The sequence below is a fragment of the Pantherophis guttatus genome, chromosome 5 (genome assembly GCF_059756535.1).
Source record: "Pantherophis guttatus breed Tessera chromosome 5, ASM5975653v1, whole genome shotgun sequence".
Classification (NCBI taxonomy): Eukaryota; Metazoa; Chordata; class Lepidosauria; order Squamata; family Colubridae; genus Pantherophis; species Pantherophis guttatus.
The window spans coordinates 99,342,112-99,358,356 of record NC_142067.1 but is presented as its reverse complement, the minus strand read 5'-3'; the positions used below and the strand labels follow the sequence as shown (position 1 = coordinate 99,358,356).

Here is a 16,245-nt window from a genome sequence, read left to right as displayed (position 1 = left end):
AGAAAGCCAGAGATTCTCAAAAGACTAGAAACATTTCCTAGTACCATGCTGTGTTTGTTGTGGAATTTGGCAGGTACCCTGCTCTGACCATGATGAGCTCCATATGTTCCCAGGATTCAGGCACAGACTTGACAGGAATGAGTTTCTCCTGTCCAGATTGGTTTCTTCTGCTCTTTTAATTCAAGACAAATTCAAGAAGATTAGACTAAACCTATTAAAGGCAGCTTCTGAATCTCTCTGAATCAACCCTGGCTGCTGAAGAAGATGCTGATTTGTACACTGTATGTGAATTTATGGGAAGCATCTGAGTGGTTAGTATGTGGGATGCTGGATAATCCTTTAACATGACCTAACAGGATTCCTTTGTTTTTAAATTGTTATATACTGACTTGGGAACATCTTTTAGAAACAGGATATGAACTGAACCAGGAAATAAACAATCCATCATTTATTTACATAAATGATAAAGTGCCACTTGATCTTACTGCATAGTTTGCTATTCTATGCATACTGATTTCCATCAAACAAAGCTGTGAATCATTGTTTCAAAATTGTTGTCTATGTGAGATGTTATGTCCTTTCTTCTGTTCCTTGTTGCTAATATGCCTCAGAATTAATCACTGTCTGACATCTGCTCCATGTTATTGTTAAGATAAGAAATTCTATTTTATCATTGACATCAAAAGCTATGCTGGAAATCAATCACTTCAGTCAAAATTGATTTTATTTTTATTAAATGGAGTAGAAGTCAGCTATTTTTTCAGAAAGGGAAATTACATGGAAAAATGTTTCAAACAGTTTCATGCCACGCATAATGGTATTTATTAACACCATTGCTGCATTTTTAAGAGTCAAAATGAGCAAGAGATGGTGGCAAAATAGTATATTTTTCCACTGTCAGTGCCATCCTTGTTTGCCAACTGATAATCATAATTTACATCTTATATGGAAAAAATATATGAGGATAAATTGTAAAAAGTCTAATATGTATTTGAATCAGGCAATTAAAATTGTACATACTTTCCCTGAAAATAAGACCTCACCAGATAATAAGCCCAATTGGGCTTTGGAGCACATGCACTAAAATACCCTCCCCAAATAAGCCCTCCCCAAAAATATTTAAATGCATGTGCAGCCCGTCACCACCATTTCCTCTGGTTAGGGTTAGGGAGACAGAACTGGAAATCAGGTAAAATGGCAAGAGGAGCCCTGCCTTGCTCCACACACCCCAAAATAATAAGACCTCCTCGAAAATAAGACCAAGCGCTTATTTCAGGGTTCAAAAAATATAAAACAGGGTCTTATTTTCGGGGAAAGATGGTAATTTGAAATTGAAAAATATGTGAGGTGGTCCATCACAGTTTCTTCAGTATTCACTAGCTTCATGTGCCTCGCACAAATTCTGTATTCTTAAATTCCCCTTTAATGGTAAAGAAATGCTCTCAGCTTAAAATGAGGAAGAAATGTTTTGAGGAATGCTTGACCACAATTTTTCTTCAAAGGAGTACTGAGGAAGGATTTGAGATAAGAAGGAGTTATGTGCCTTCTGAATCTGCTTTGCTTTTCCATGGTGTGCCTGAGTAACAACATGTTCATTTAACTCACAACAATCTGATAGTAAGGTTATGCTGAGAGACACTGACTGGCTTCAAGTCATCCAGATAACAAGCTGTCTTTGGCGTTTCGTCACCCTGTACTCATTGAGCAGTTATTTCCTCAGACTGGAGCAGTGGGAGAAGAGAGGCAAAGGCACTTCTTTTGATCTGCTTAAAAACACACGTGTCTTATGATTTTGCCTTCTCTGAACTGTTTCAGGTTTTTATTTGAGTCATCCTTGGTTCCTGACAACAGCTTGGACATGTCCTTGCGGTTTTCTTGACAACATTTTCAGAAATGGTTTGTACTTACTGTTATCATAAGATAGAGAGAGATTCACTAGCCCAAGGTCATCCTTGTTGGCTTGGTGCCTAGCATGCAGTGGTGCGATTCAAGTAATTTAACAACCGGTTCTCTGTTCTAATGATTTCTTCCAACAACCAGTTTGCCAAACTGTTCAGAAAGTTAACAATCGGTTCTCCCAAAGTGGTGCGAACTGGCTGAATCCCACCACTGCTAACATGGGATTAGAACTCACAGTCTCCCACTTTCTTGCTTGGTGTTTTTACCCCCACACCAAACTGGCTCTCATTATAGTTCTTTCCAGAAATTTTGCTCATTTCTGGCTTTTCTTTCACTTCCACTTTATATTTAAGCTAGATACCATCTTGTTGGTCCATGAGCTTTTCAGCTGACAGAGTCATATAATAAGTAACTAAATAAAACCTCTGCCATTTCAATTGATTAACTGTCTCTTATTAAGTCAGAAAATTTTCCCAGAAGAAAACAAGAGCAAACATCTTCCACAGCACTGCCAAGAAAACTCTATAACTGGACTTATTATGGGTCTTTCCATTTTTTATTAATCTGTAGTCAATCAGCCCTTCATTTCAAAACCACACTTTTCTTTTAAAATAACACCATGGTTATCTACTTTCCAATTGCTCAAAGCATTTTTGAATTGAATCTGCAATCACCTTCTATTCTGTTGACCATACAATATTACAATAGGTTCTGCAAAAATAAAAAGATAATCACCTCTCTCAGTGCAAAAGCAAATTATAATAAATTGCTTCAACCACCCTCTTCTCTCCTACTTTATATGTGTATTTGTCTGCTTCCTTCCTGCAGAGTAGCCCCAACGGAATACAGCTGAAAAGTTGTCAACTCACCTAAGCCTTAAAAGGATTGCTAAACCCAGGAACCTGGAGATGGAGTAAAACAAGAGATTCCACAAAGGAGACCAGCTGTAAGATTTACATAGTTGCAGTGTTTGAAACAAAAGGTGACTTTTCCCTCTATTTTTTTCAAATTCATTGTGGCTAAGCCAAAAATAAATAGGCACACCCTTCAAATTTAGTTGATATGTCTTCAAAATGGCACAATCCTCCTTGGGGTAGAAGTGCCTTATCTGTGCTGAGAAGCACTCAGTTCTAAAAGGCCCAGAGTGTTCAAAACAGAAGCTGGCCATCAGAATTGAGAAAAACATTTCTGAAATCAAAGGGAATAGTTTATAACCACTTATTTATTAGTGCCTGAAGCATCCATTCAGTAACATGTAAAATGAGAATTTTTTTTTAATGTAAAGCAAGTGTCTTGCCAAAAATGAGGCAGGGCTTAGGTATTTTTCAAGCTTGCAACTTTAAGATGTGTAGACTTCAATTCTCAGAATTTCTCAGCTAGCATATAACTGGGAAATTCTGGAAGTTGAAGTCCACACATCTTAAAGTTGCCAAGTTTGAAAAACACTGGTTTAAATACAATATCCATACAAATATTTTGTTTCTTCAAGTAGGCAAGAAATGGTGATCTCTTTTCTCCAAGTCAAGGCATTAAACAAAAAACCTCATAAAATACTTCTTTTCCTTTCAGGCAACTGTCTTATAAAAATTGGGTGGGGAGCTTTAAAAAGCTTTAGATTGGAATTCCAATCTAAAAGAAATTATTGCACAGACCTCCTATTGGAGATAGGTCTGTCTCATGTCTATTTCTGGAAAAAAAGCTGAAAACAGAGCTTTTGGGATAATATCATAAAATCTTTGGGATTTTATTTCTTTCATATATATGTATGTTTGGGATTTTATCATTATTTGTGAAGCACCAAGAGTCCTATGGTTCTGCCACGATATAGGTTTGATTACTAAAAACAGATAAATAAGATGGATAACATTATTTTATAATAATAGATTTTACAAGTAAAATTGTGAAATCAATCCTTATAATATATCTATTAATATAGCAGTCTTAAATTGAATAAAACCATAATATCCTATAGGTATTTAGAATAGAATAGAATAGAATAGAATAGAATAGAATAGAATAGAATAGAATAGAATAGAATAGAATAGAATAGAATAGCAGAGTTGGAGGGACCTTGGAGGTCTTCTAGCCTAACTCCCTACTCAGGCAGGAAACCCTATACCATTTCAGGCATATGGTTGTCCAATCTCTTCTTAAAAACTGCCAGTGTTGGAGCATTCACAGCTTCTGGAGGCAAGTTGTTCTTGACTCACATACATTCATTTAGTGACTGTTCAAAGTTACAACAGCACTGACTTTCTGTCCTCCAACTTACAACCACTTCAGCATACCCAAGGTCGTATGATCAAAATTTGAGTGCCTGGCAACTGGCATATATTTACGATGGTTGCAGCATCGCTGAGTCATGTGATCACCATTTGTGATCTTCCCAGCTGGCTTCTGGCAAGCAAAGTCAATGGAGGAAGGCATATTTGCATAAAAACCATGTGATTCAATTAATAAAAAATGCAGTGATTCATTTAACATCAATGGCAAAAAAGGGTGTAAAATTGGGCACGACTCACTTAATCTTGCTTAGCAATTGAAGTTCTGGACCCAATCACGGTCATAAGTTGAAGACTACCTGTACTTTAAATGAATCGGAGACTTGTTTAAGGTAAAGAAAAACACTTATCATTTTTACATATTTTTGCATATTTAACCATACAGTCTTATCAACTTACTACTGGAAAGCCATTAATATTGGCTCAAGAGTCTTACACACACAAATAGGATTTTTTCTTCTTCTCAGCCAAGATGAAATGAAAATTTTAGCCTGCATCTCTCAGAGAAATCATATCAATGACAACAGAGAGGCCATGTCATTGTGGTGTAGCTGAGTGAGTGAATGACTTCAGTAGCGTGTGGGATCTGGAATCTATCTCAATAGGAATAGCTTCTTCAGCAGAGTGACAACTATAATTAGCATAGAAACGTCTGACGAAATAAAGACAGAGTGAAATCCAGAAATGAAAAATAGATTATCTGCTGTCAGAGAAAACAACAGACAAGAACAAAGATGTGGTTATTCTAGGTGACAAGGCATATATAGCAGGAAGGAAGCTGAAGAATAAAAATGTGATGGGGAGACAATGAGAGTCTCAAGGCACCTAAAGGAGAGAAGAATCGTATTAAAGATAGTAACTGGATCAAAGTTGGATAAGAAAAAAAGCTGCTACAAAGTTTACCAGAGGGAGAAAAACTTATTTGGTAATGATATAAGATAAACATCCACTCTTTGGTGGATGCAGAAAAGAAAGAGTTGGAATTTAGATCTGTGGGGAAGATGAGGAAACTCTGTAAGGTCAACAAAGGTGCTCTAGTCAAATATTACGGGGCTGACCCACATCCTTTTGCTTCACAAGGTCAGGAAGCCAATGTGCATACAACTCAACAACAATCCTACTCTGCTGGGTATTGGAGGTTGAAAATCCCACACACCCTTCTTTTCTTTTTTGGCAGTAAACACATAGTAGCAGTAAATTAAGTGAGTAACAGTTCGCTGCTTCCTTATCATGACATATAAAAACAGTCAACTCTGGAGACTAATTCAATCAAAATGTGTTAATGAAAATATTTTCTCTTCCTTTAGGACTGCCAGAAAAGGCACTGGGTGCAGGAATGATTAATTATTGTTTGTGGAGCTGCAGTTTTGAGATACTGCTATATTCTTGGTTTTCTTTCGCACTAAATAGCTCTGTCTCGGAGGAATAAGAAATGCTGAAGTTCCTTCATGCACATAATGATGTAATCCTATGACTACATCTTCATATGATTAGATCAATATAAAGTTAACCTACTGATAAAATGTGAATTTTCCAGACCTTTCCAAAATGGATTTTACCTTGGCAATAAGCCCTCATCTTCAATTAGACACTTCCCATATTTACAAAAATCTAACCTAACATAGGATTATCAAATTTATCATTTTAAGATTTTCTTTGGTATAAACATGTGCTTCATATGACTATATGCAAACAGGTAACTTTTGTTTTTATTTTATTTAAACTGTACTAGATACTTCCAAGGCTCTCCTTCACAGAAAAGATTATGCCTTCTTCTTTTAGAATATACTGAGGTGAAGTCAAATAACATTTTCCTAGGGTTTGTTCCTAGTCCAGAATTTTCTATCTCATGGCTTTCCAAAACTGGTATTTTGATTTGGGTCTTCCTCAAGCTTTTTATCCCTCAAGAAGTCAATATAGAGAAAGCATTAGGAGCTCTGACTCCTATAATATATCTTGCCAGATCTTCCAAATTTGTTTGTGCCCTTCCACCTCCTCCTCCTCATCGTAGCACTCTTTCAGTACCCCTTACTTCTTTCATCTCCACAGTTGTGCTTCTCATTGGAAAAAAGGAAGGGCGAATTGTGATGATATAACTCAGTGTAATCAGCCACTTGCCTGACCATACAGTCAGTATAAGGGGGAGATGCATATGTCTGTATTAGTTTTTGTCTAGATTAGTGAATTGTATGAATGCACAGCCACAAAATCCCAACTGCATGAGATATTGTTAAGTACAATTATTATTTTTTTTAGTTTTTAAGATACCACAAACCTTAAAACTTTAAATCTTTTTAAATTGCTGCTGTCCAAAAATAACATGATTCATATATGGGACATAAGAACAAGGCAACTGTTCCAGGCTTTCATAGAAATGTCCTATGGATAAAGCAGCAAAGTCTTAATGCAAGATTTCAGTTCCATAAAATATCTCATGGTCAACAAAAACTGAATATTAAATCAGTGCAGTTCTGTAACCTGAATGAGCACAGTTATATTAATCTTTCAAAGGTTGTGGACCACAGAGCTACAGCAGAAATTTCAGTCAGTTTTGTGCTAACTTCTGGTTCTAGGATAATAGTGTTATATTCTCCAACCCTAATGACATTTAAGGATCTTAATCTCTCTTTCCATTCAGTCCCTTATGCTTCTGGTCATGTCCATCCATGTTCATTTCAAGAGCTGAATCCATATTTTTGTGGTTTTATCTGACACTGGAGAAACTGGGACTTTTTTTTTTTTTGGCAACAGTGAGGTTTGTGAAAAGTCTATTTTTCAATTGGTTTACTCTTGTTTTACTTGGCTTATCTTGTGTGTTCTTGCTTAGCATGTGCTGTGACTTAAAAACAACCCAATTTTAGCCATTTGAATCAGTTTTACTTCCGGGCATGTACTCCGTGATCTTCCAGTTGATGATTGGGTCAGTTATAGACACTAACTGAAGAAATTCCACCCTCTTGCATTACAACAATGAATCCTGTTCTGGACTCTTAACTGACAGGGCAGAAAATCATTCACTAAATAGCAGCAGATGCGTGAAAAATATTTTTGAAACTATCTCATTATATTAGAGAAGCATTCATTTTCAAATAAAAAGTAACCATACCATATCACTTAAATATTCTCTTTGTAAGTTTATCATTCCTTCAGGCTACAACTCCGTCCTTGTTGCCTGCCTGAAGGAAAATAATCAGAATGACAAAGTTCAGAGGCCTTCTGGGAATAATGTTGAGCCGGGGTATTGTTGCGGGCAATAAAAAAGGTCAAGATGGCAGCCACAAATACAGGATTGGAGTCTTGTCGCTCTTTACATGTGTTATGGGAAAAGAACATTAAAAAGGGTCGGGACTTCAATTATGTAGTTTGGACTGCCAATCTGACTTTTTTTAACCTTCCGCCCTGGAAACTTCTGAGTTGAGCTCTGTGGTAGCTCCAAAATTCATACTTTAAAGAATAGCGTTTTAAAGCAAATACATTAGGAACTATAATGAAACTAATTAGAAAAGGATGGGCATTTCTACCTTGGTAAAAGTCAAACAGTCTTTGTCTTGATCTTTGTCCTTTATTTCAAAGTCATAAAGTGCTTTGCCTTGTGGCGGGGCTGGTGGAAGAGGCTTGATACACTGGATGTAGCTTGCTGGGAAAAAGCCATGATTTCCATTCAGTTCCCCATGATACCAATTCTCATCTACTTTTCTGCGCAGTATAATAAGGTCTCCTTTGTTAAATTTGAGGTCACCGGGTTCTTTCCCTTCGTAGGCATAAAGAGCTTTTCCATAGGGAAGCTGAGTGGGGTTCTGCAACAAAAAAAGAAAAATACTATGTACTATTATGCAATTAATTATAATATACATTATTGTTATCCTTTGTTGCACGTTGCCTTTTTAACCATTTCTCATCTTAGAATTCACTACAAAATAGTTTAGTATGAGGCAACTACAAATCAAACTCTTATTTCCTGCACTTGGGACAAAAAATGTCTCATACTATTTTCTTATATGGACAACTATGTAAGAATGTTTCTGTTATATCCAACAGCTGTTTCAGAAATTGTGACTGTTAATAAGGTAATTATCATTCTCTGTATCCACTATATTTTCTGTATCTCTTTGTTAAGCAGATACAGAAATTTTCCCTCTTTTTCAAGCTATTCCCTCCTTGTAAGCTAGTTTTCTTCGCATCCATTGCAAATTAATTGACCAGTGAATCTCTAAATTAGACAGAATTCCTCTCCACTTTTCCTCTACTTACTCTAATTAAAAAGAGACTCCTAGAGAATGTGGCTTCTAAAGCACTTTCTCTACCAAAAATAAGAAAAACAAAAAAACCCCAACCCAAGTAATTGATTAGCCTTACTGATTTCCTCTCAGCTTTCTTCTATCAAAAAATGAAAGGAAGAATGTCCATCTATTACGAATGTAGGTTAGTCATACAAATGAAGCAGCCATGGAAGTCTCAGCATTTCTTGTATGTCCACATTGCAGAATATGACTTTATTTTGAACCAATCAATTCTGATAAGACAAAGTGGACGATTACGTGTACTTGGGGGAAAAGTGAAGTCCTAATGACATGCTGGGGATTCAATCATTGAGCATTTACATTTCAGATAAATCAAATGGCAGCACTTAAGAAACTACAAGCAAACAAACAACAATCACGAGGCAATTAAATGGTAACTAGGGCCTTGAAACCTATGAATTGATTGCTTAGTAGAAACGATTGTATGACATTCAGTGCGTCACCATCTTCTTTCCCTGTTCAAAAGCTTTCAGCCACCGAAGAGCTCTCCGTTGTCTATTCTCTATTATGCAAAGTTCCTCTTATCCTCTGGTTCAGTGTGAAGGCTTCCCTCAGCATTATTCTATTTTCTCAAAGATTTCTTTTTAAATCGCCAATACCTCATGTTTCTGTTTCAGCCTATCTTATGCCTTGTTGGCTCAATTTCTTTCTCTCCCCAGCTTAGCATGTTGCCACTTCTCTTTTTAACATGCTGTGACACTTCTCATTAACCTCCTCCTGTCTCAGTTCCTGATCTCCTTTGAGCTTTTCCTCCCCTCTCTTTTACCTCCCCTTTCTGTTTTTCAGTCCACGGCTTCTTTACATGCTTCTTCATTTCTGAACTTCATGCCTATTAGTTTATTCTGCATCTGGGAACCTTTTTGTTACAATTTTCACTCTACCACACAGATGAGCAACAAGCAGAAGCTCAATTCAAGACAGGTAGAAATCCTGTCACCGAGAAATATACTAAACTGGAGATTTAGGCATTCTCTGGAAGGACCAAATATTGCAATGTCTTTGGAGCCATCATCTACAGTAGTAGACTGGGGTACTTTTTCCAGCATTGTGCAGCAGTAGCAATTTTTAATTTATTTGTTTATCTAAAGAATGTAATATAACTCAAACATTGTAACTCTGGGCAGCTTACAACAGAAAACAAAGCAACAAAAACAACAGCCAATAATAATCAGGAATAGGCAACTTGTTTGACATTCATACCCTTTCCTGATGAGTTTACTCATTTTAGCCCCAATGCTCACGGGAATAGCCAAGTTTTAAATTTTACTTAAAGGTCAGCAAAGTTGGAAACAACTGAACATTGGGGGTAGGAAATATTTTAAAGGGCAGATGCCCCTAGAGAAATGGAATGGCTTCTGGGTTTCATCAGATGACACTACCTCAAGGCATGACCTAAAGCATGCCCATACTATTAGTGTAGGTAAGTTCAGCAGATATCTCACAATAATTCAGCCCTATGTCATGTAGGGCTTTATAGGTGACAACCAGCATTGCCCTTGAATTGCCCTTGGAAAGTAGTAGGAGCCAGTGTAGTTCATGAAATAGTGGTGTTATACAGGGGCATACTAAAGTACAGATAGTCCTTGATTTACAACCATCCATTTAGTGTTCAAAGTTACAACTGCACTGAAAAAGTGACTTATGATTGTTTTTCACATTTATGACCATTGCAAATCTCCGTGGTCACATGATCAAAATTTGGCCACTTAGCAAGTGGCATATTGCACTGTCTCAGAGTCATGTGATCACCATTTGTAACCTTTCCAGTTGGCTTACGACAAACAAAGTCAACGGGGCAAACTAAATTTGCTTAATGATTGCATGATTGACTTAACAACTGGAGTGATTTACCTAACAACCGTAGCAAAAAATGTCGTAAAATTGGGCAAAACTCACAACAACTGCCTTGCTTAGCAACATAAATTTTGAACTAAATTGTGGTCATAAGTTGAGAACGACCTGTTCTGGGTCAATTATATCTTCTGAATGGTTTTCAAGGATGGTCCCATGTACAATGTTTTGCAATAGTCCACACTCTGAATCACAACATCAGTGACGGCAAGCAGGGCTTTTGAATTGGTGCAACTGCTTCACAAAATGAAATTCTGCAAACATCCCATAGTTGCCATTTGCTCACTGAGCAGGAACTATGAATCTAGGAGGGCTGAGCACTGTGTCTAAGAGGAAAAGTATAATCTCAACCAGAACAAAAATGGAAAATCTCCAGTTCCAGAATTTGAGATCTTGTCCCCTACATTTTCAATTATATTTAATTATATATATATATATATTTACATTTACAATTATAGAATATTTACATTGTAACTGGGCTTCTTTATTAACTTCTCATAATAATACATTGCTTCAATACTAATTACAATAGTTGTCTTAGTATTTTGGGGCCGAAAGTGTGGATTTTGAATTTAAATAATTTGTGTTGTCTTTTGTACTTATATCTTATATTGTAGACATTAAAGACTTTGCTCCCTATCCTACTATTAGGTTCTGCGGTTATTGGCACTCACATTGAAGGCCCACCTATAAAATTTCTTTCAGAATATTTATAATTGATTTCCTCTGCCATTTGTAAAAAGCTTTAATATGTGATTCCAACTTTGGGCGTGTCAAATTTTTCAACTTTCAATTTCCAAACATTAGGCATGTTCCAAAGTTGTAATATGCCTTGAAGATTGTGAAGATATTTTGATTAATTTAATATAATTTAGATATGCTTGGTAAGTAACTACATAAATATAATAACTTTTAAATATTTTCTTTGTTTCATTTGATACGGTTTTTGCTGTGTATCCTTTTACCCTACCACTGACTCAATGTAGAATCATAGAAGTTTAGATTTGTTATTGCATATTCTACATTTCTTTTTTTGTCCAAAGTATTTTGGATTGCTTTGATTGGCTCAGCTCTTCACCTGATTTAGAAGTCATCTGTAATAGTACAGGGAGTCCTTAACTTAAAACAACAATGGGGATTGGAATTTCTATCACTAAGCAATGCAGTCATAAAGTGAAATGTCACATGACCACATCACTTAGCGACCACAGTTCTGGCAATCTCCGTTACCATCACTAAGTGATTTTTTTCCCCAGATCATTAGCCAAGGACTGATCTACAATCCAACCTGTTTCAGGGTTGGTCCTTTTCAGTGTTGAGTCTCACTTCACAGATGTCAAATTCGCAGCATCACGTTGTCATCATGTGATGTATTACAACATTTTCTCCCTTTGCGGAAGGGATGGGTGTGGCCTGCGCGTGTCACATCCGGCCTGCAGGCTGCCAGTTTGACATCCCCGCAGTAAGATAAGGGACTGCCTTCAACTCTGCCCACCTGCCTATTTTTCCAGTCCCATCTCTGCTATTTGAACCTTCCTGAATCTTGCCTTTGGAATGGAAAACAACTCCAGAACCGCATGGCTCTGTGCTGCTTGCCTCACTGCGGGAAGTCATAACTGCACCAACCCAGTCCCAGTTGCCGTCCCCCCACTCCAAGATCCTTGCTGCCCTGCCCTTCACTTCTGCTGACCATTACTGTCTTTTTGATTCTGTTTGATGGCTGTGATGGCTTGCAATGAAAAACCAGCCCTGCCTCACCCATAAGCTCTTTGCAAAGGGAAATTTCTTTGCAAAGAGCTCCTGGGTGGGGCTGGTGCTGGTTTCATGTTGTGAAAAGGGAGAGGGGGGAAAGGCTGCTTTTGACTTTTTCTTCTTTTTTGCAGCAAAAAGCCAGCACCAGTTCTACCAAGGAGCTCTTTGCAAAGGGGTGGTATGGTGTACTGCGGCTTAAGGGCTGCCTTTGGCTCTCCCCTCCTTGCATGAAATCAACCCCATGTGGCCCATCAGCAGGCTGGGCACACCCCATCAGCAGTGGAACCAAGTAAACAGTGAAGGTCAGCTAGGGCAGCAGAGTGCAGGGTGCAGAGGGCCATAAGGGCATAGATATGGAGGAGATAGTGTTCTCCCCAATTCAGATCTGCACCTGATGCCAAAGCCACTGAAGAACACTAGACATGAGGGGTAGGTTTTGTTTCCTTTTATTGAAGCGCTTCAGCAAAAGAGACCCCATCCAATTCAAGATGCCAGGACTCAGAACAAAGGATTCATCAAGCTTTTATGCAGTTTTTTAAGGCGGGATAAACAAGCATTATCTAATAGGCATTTTGAAAATTATCTAAAGGGTCCTCTATTGCTCCATGCCATCCCTATTTCTAAGTCTTAACTAATAAACACTTTAAAAGTTATCTAACCAGTATTCCATTGGCTCTGTCTTAGTCCTATTCCTTATCTTAGCAATATGTCTTGTATGATGTCCCTGTCAGTCAGCTCTTAATATTTGTTATGCAGGCATTATACACATTTATTTATTTATTTATTTTATTCAATTTGTATCCCGCCCTTCTCCTAGTGGACTCAGGGTGGTGCACAGCCAGAACTAAACACATACCATACAAAATTTAAAATTTTAAAAGAATTATATAACTGTGGCCCAAAATTTAAAACATTTGAAACTAAAACCCATTTGACAATTTAAAAGGCTAAAAAAGGCTAAAAAAGGGGGGGTGGGTTTCACACCAGCCCTGCTTGATGGAAAAGAAGTTTTTAGGGCACGGCGAAAAACCCGGAGATCCGATATCCTTCATATCTCCGGAGGCAAATCGTTCCAGAGGGCAGGAGCTGCCACAGAGAAGGCCCTCTCCCTGAGGGTCGCCAGCTGACATTGCCTGGCTGATGTTACCCTGAGGAATCCCTCTCTGTGGGAGCGTACTGGTCGGTGGGAGGCTATCGGCGGCAGAAGGCGGTCCCACAAATACCCAGGTCCCATGCCATGGAGTGCTTTAAAGGTGGTGACCAACACCTTGAAGCGCACCCGGAAGACCACTGGAAGCCAATGCAGCTCACGCAGGAGAGGTGTCACATGGGAGCGCCCCCTTGCTCCCATAATCCCCCATGTCGTTCGCATTCTGCACCAGTTGGAGCCTCTGGGTGCTCCTCAAGGGGAGCCCCATGTAGAGAACATCTCCTCCCTTCCTTCTGACTTCATGCCATAACCTTGCATTTTTACAGCAAATGGCTCATCAATAGGCAGGTGGGGAGAGTTGCAGGATAACTGCAGTTGTAAGAGTAGGCTAATTTTGATCATCTGACTATGAGGGCACTGCATTGGCTGTAACTTTGGGCATGGGTGGTAAATCCCTTCCTTCACTGCTGTTAGAACGGTCACTGAACGAGTGGTCATAAGTCACAGACTACCTATACGGTTATATTTTTATTGAACTGTTGTCATTATAAGCAAAATTGACAAACTGCAGATAAAAATAGCTAAAAATACATTGAATATATAATTAATAAATAGCCCATTTCTCGAATTTATTTCTGTCAGGCCTAATCCTACTTCTGGTTAGCTTCTGAAATCATTATTAGCCAACACAATCAGGCAAAATGTACAAGGGGAATGAAAGAAGAAGATATCCACAGTTTGTCTACTCAGCAATGAAACAATAAATGTCAGTACAAGGCATTAATAACAATTAAAACTGGTAATGCTTATTTGGTAGCTCATTACTTGAGGCGCACTGGAGCCATTTCTCATTTTGTGAAGGAATTCAAAGGATCACCTCCACATTCTGATAGATCTTTTACACAGGCAGTCTGGACAAGGCATTATGGTTTCTGTCATGCATTAAAGCTTCTTGGAAAACTCATCAGCTGTATCCAGAAGAGAGAGGGGTTTCTTATTTAAATATATATATTGAAATAATTTAAACCAGCAGAAACTGAAGGAGAGAATCACAGTACAGAAACTGGTTGAATTGGACCGTTCACAAACAGATATGTAGTACAGGGAGTCCTTGACTTACAACAGTTCATTTATTGATGGTTCAAAGTTATAACGGGATTGAAAAAAGTGACTTATGATCATTTTTTTTCACACTTATTACTGCTGTAGCACCCCCATGGTCATATGATCAAATGTTTGGAATCAGATGCTTGGAAACCGATTAATATTTATGACAGTGGTAGTGTCCTGGGATGACATGATCACCTTCTTTGACCAAAACTCACTTAAATGGTTCATTTAACAACACTTAATCTTGGGCTCAGTTGTGTTCGTAAATACTTCACTTTTGTTTAGCTACAGCTAAAAGGTACAACTGTGGCAATTGTTGCATTACCATTACGAAAGGCTGGAAGAATTCTGGGTGATGCAATAGATTTCTCAATTGCATGTTAATAAGAACCAGAAAATAAAGCACATCACCTTATTAATTAGATATATTAAGTAATTATGCAATCATTAGGATGGAAAGGGCACTAATTTTCTACTGTTTCTCCTCTTCTCATATAAACTTGTCAGACTTATTGATGTGCATCAGCAATTTTTCAATATTATTCCTATTGACTATAAAAGAAATAGTCTTACTTCCATTTGTCTAGAGAAGGGGTCCCCAACCCCGGGGCTGTGGCCCGGTCCTGGCTGTGGCCCATTCAGAAGTGGGCCGCACAAGTGGCAGGTGTGCACACTTGCAACTCCATTTGTGGAGGTGGAGGGCATGCCCGCCACTCACACAAACAGAGCTGTGCGAGCATGCACACATGCCACTCATATGGAGCCATTTCCTCCCCCCCCTCCGGTCTATAAAGCCAGAAAGGTTGGGGACCTTTGGTCTAGAGAGAAAATCCAAGGATGCTTTGCAGTGGAAAAGAAAACCTTGTAGGATTTCTAACTTTGCACTGTTTGAAGGAGCTTTCCACTTGCTGATCCCAAGTAAGCTTCAAGAATGTCAATAAGAAAGGTTTGCATATATGTGCCTAAGAAGTTATGCCGGTTTATTATTCTCCAAAAAGGAATTGGCAAAATAAAACATGCCTAAATAAAAGGCATGTTTTATTTTGCATGCCCATAGTTTGAGAAAAGTTTACTGTCAGACATGGGCATTTCAATTTTACTGCAAAAGCGAACATTTTTTTTTTAAAAAAATTGCAACCATGGAAGTGCAGACAATAAAGTTTTGCCCAAGGGACATATCATCCTAAATTTGAATGTTCATTTTATAGATAAATAATTGTTTAATTAAAAACCTTGTGAGCTAAAGAGATGAATTTGCTAAGTTTTTAACTGAGGATTCAGCTGGCATATTCAAATCATGTAGTAGTAGTAGTCTACTGTTTAAATCTTCTGTACATGGAATTTAGGAATAAAGGCGCATGCTAAATTCCTTCTTGTTTCAAAGATTTAGGGAGGGAAAAATGGAACTACTTGAGCCTGTCCAAGAAGCAAACACAATGAAGTTGCTACAATGGTTGACATCTGAAACATTCCATTGCTTACATATTTAATTTCTTTGGAAATTTTTGAAGAGAAAGTTCCAATTTAAATGCATATGGAAATCCCTTCCCCATTAAAAGTTTCTTACCAAATGTTCCAAATCATTTATTTGATGTATAAAGAAAGCAGTCCGAGTTGCTTGTCAATGGTGTGCTAACATTGAACATAAACAATCTCTTAAATAGAAGAGCTGTGGCACCAAAGGCTTAGCTTTCCCATGCAACCTTGTCATAATTAAATTGAACCTTAAAAGTCCCACTTCTCAGGGCAAACTTACAACTATTTAATGAGGGGAAATTGAAATATTGTCACAACTTACATTGGAATAGCTCCACTAAATATAATGTGGGAAGCCAAAGTGATGAGTAGGAGTCTTCTCAAGGGCTATTAGATCATTTTGGTTCTGCAGTACTTACAATAT

The 16,245-nt window shown here is 37.9% G+C and overlaps 1 protein-coding gene across 2 annotated transcripts in view; it reads right to left on the bottom strand.

The window, feature by feature from the left end:
- SH3RF3 (SH3 domain containing ring finger 3) overlaps window positions 1-16,245 on the bottom strand; it is a 211,394-nt gene that overhangs the window by 58,859 nt on the left and 136,290 nt on the right. The window contains exon 2 of one of the 2 annotated variants that reach the window (XM_034419369.3): window positions 7,703-7,978. The exons of the other annotated variant lie outside the window; for it this stretch is intronic. Within the exon in view, the coding sequence (XP_034275260.2) occupies window positions 7,703-7,978 (276 nt within the window). The remainder of the gene's footprint in view (window positions 1-7,702; window positions 7,979-16,245) is intronic. 2 annotated transcript variants of the gene reach the window in all.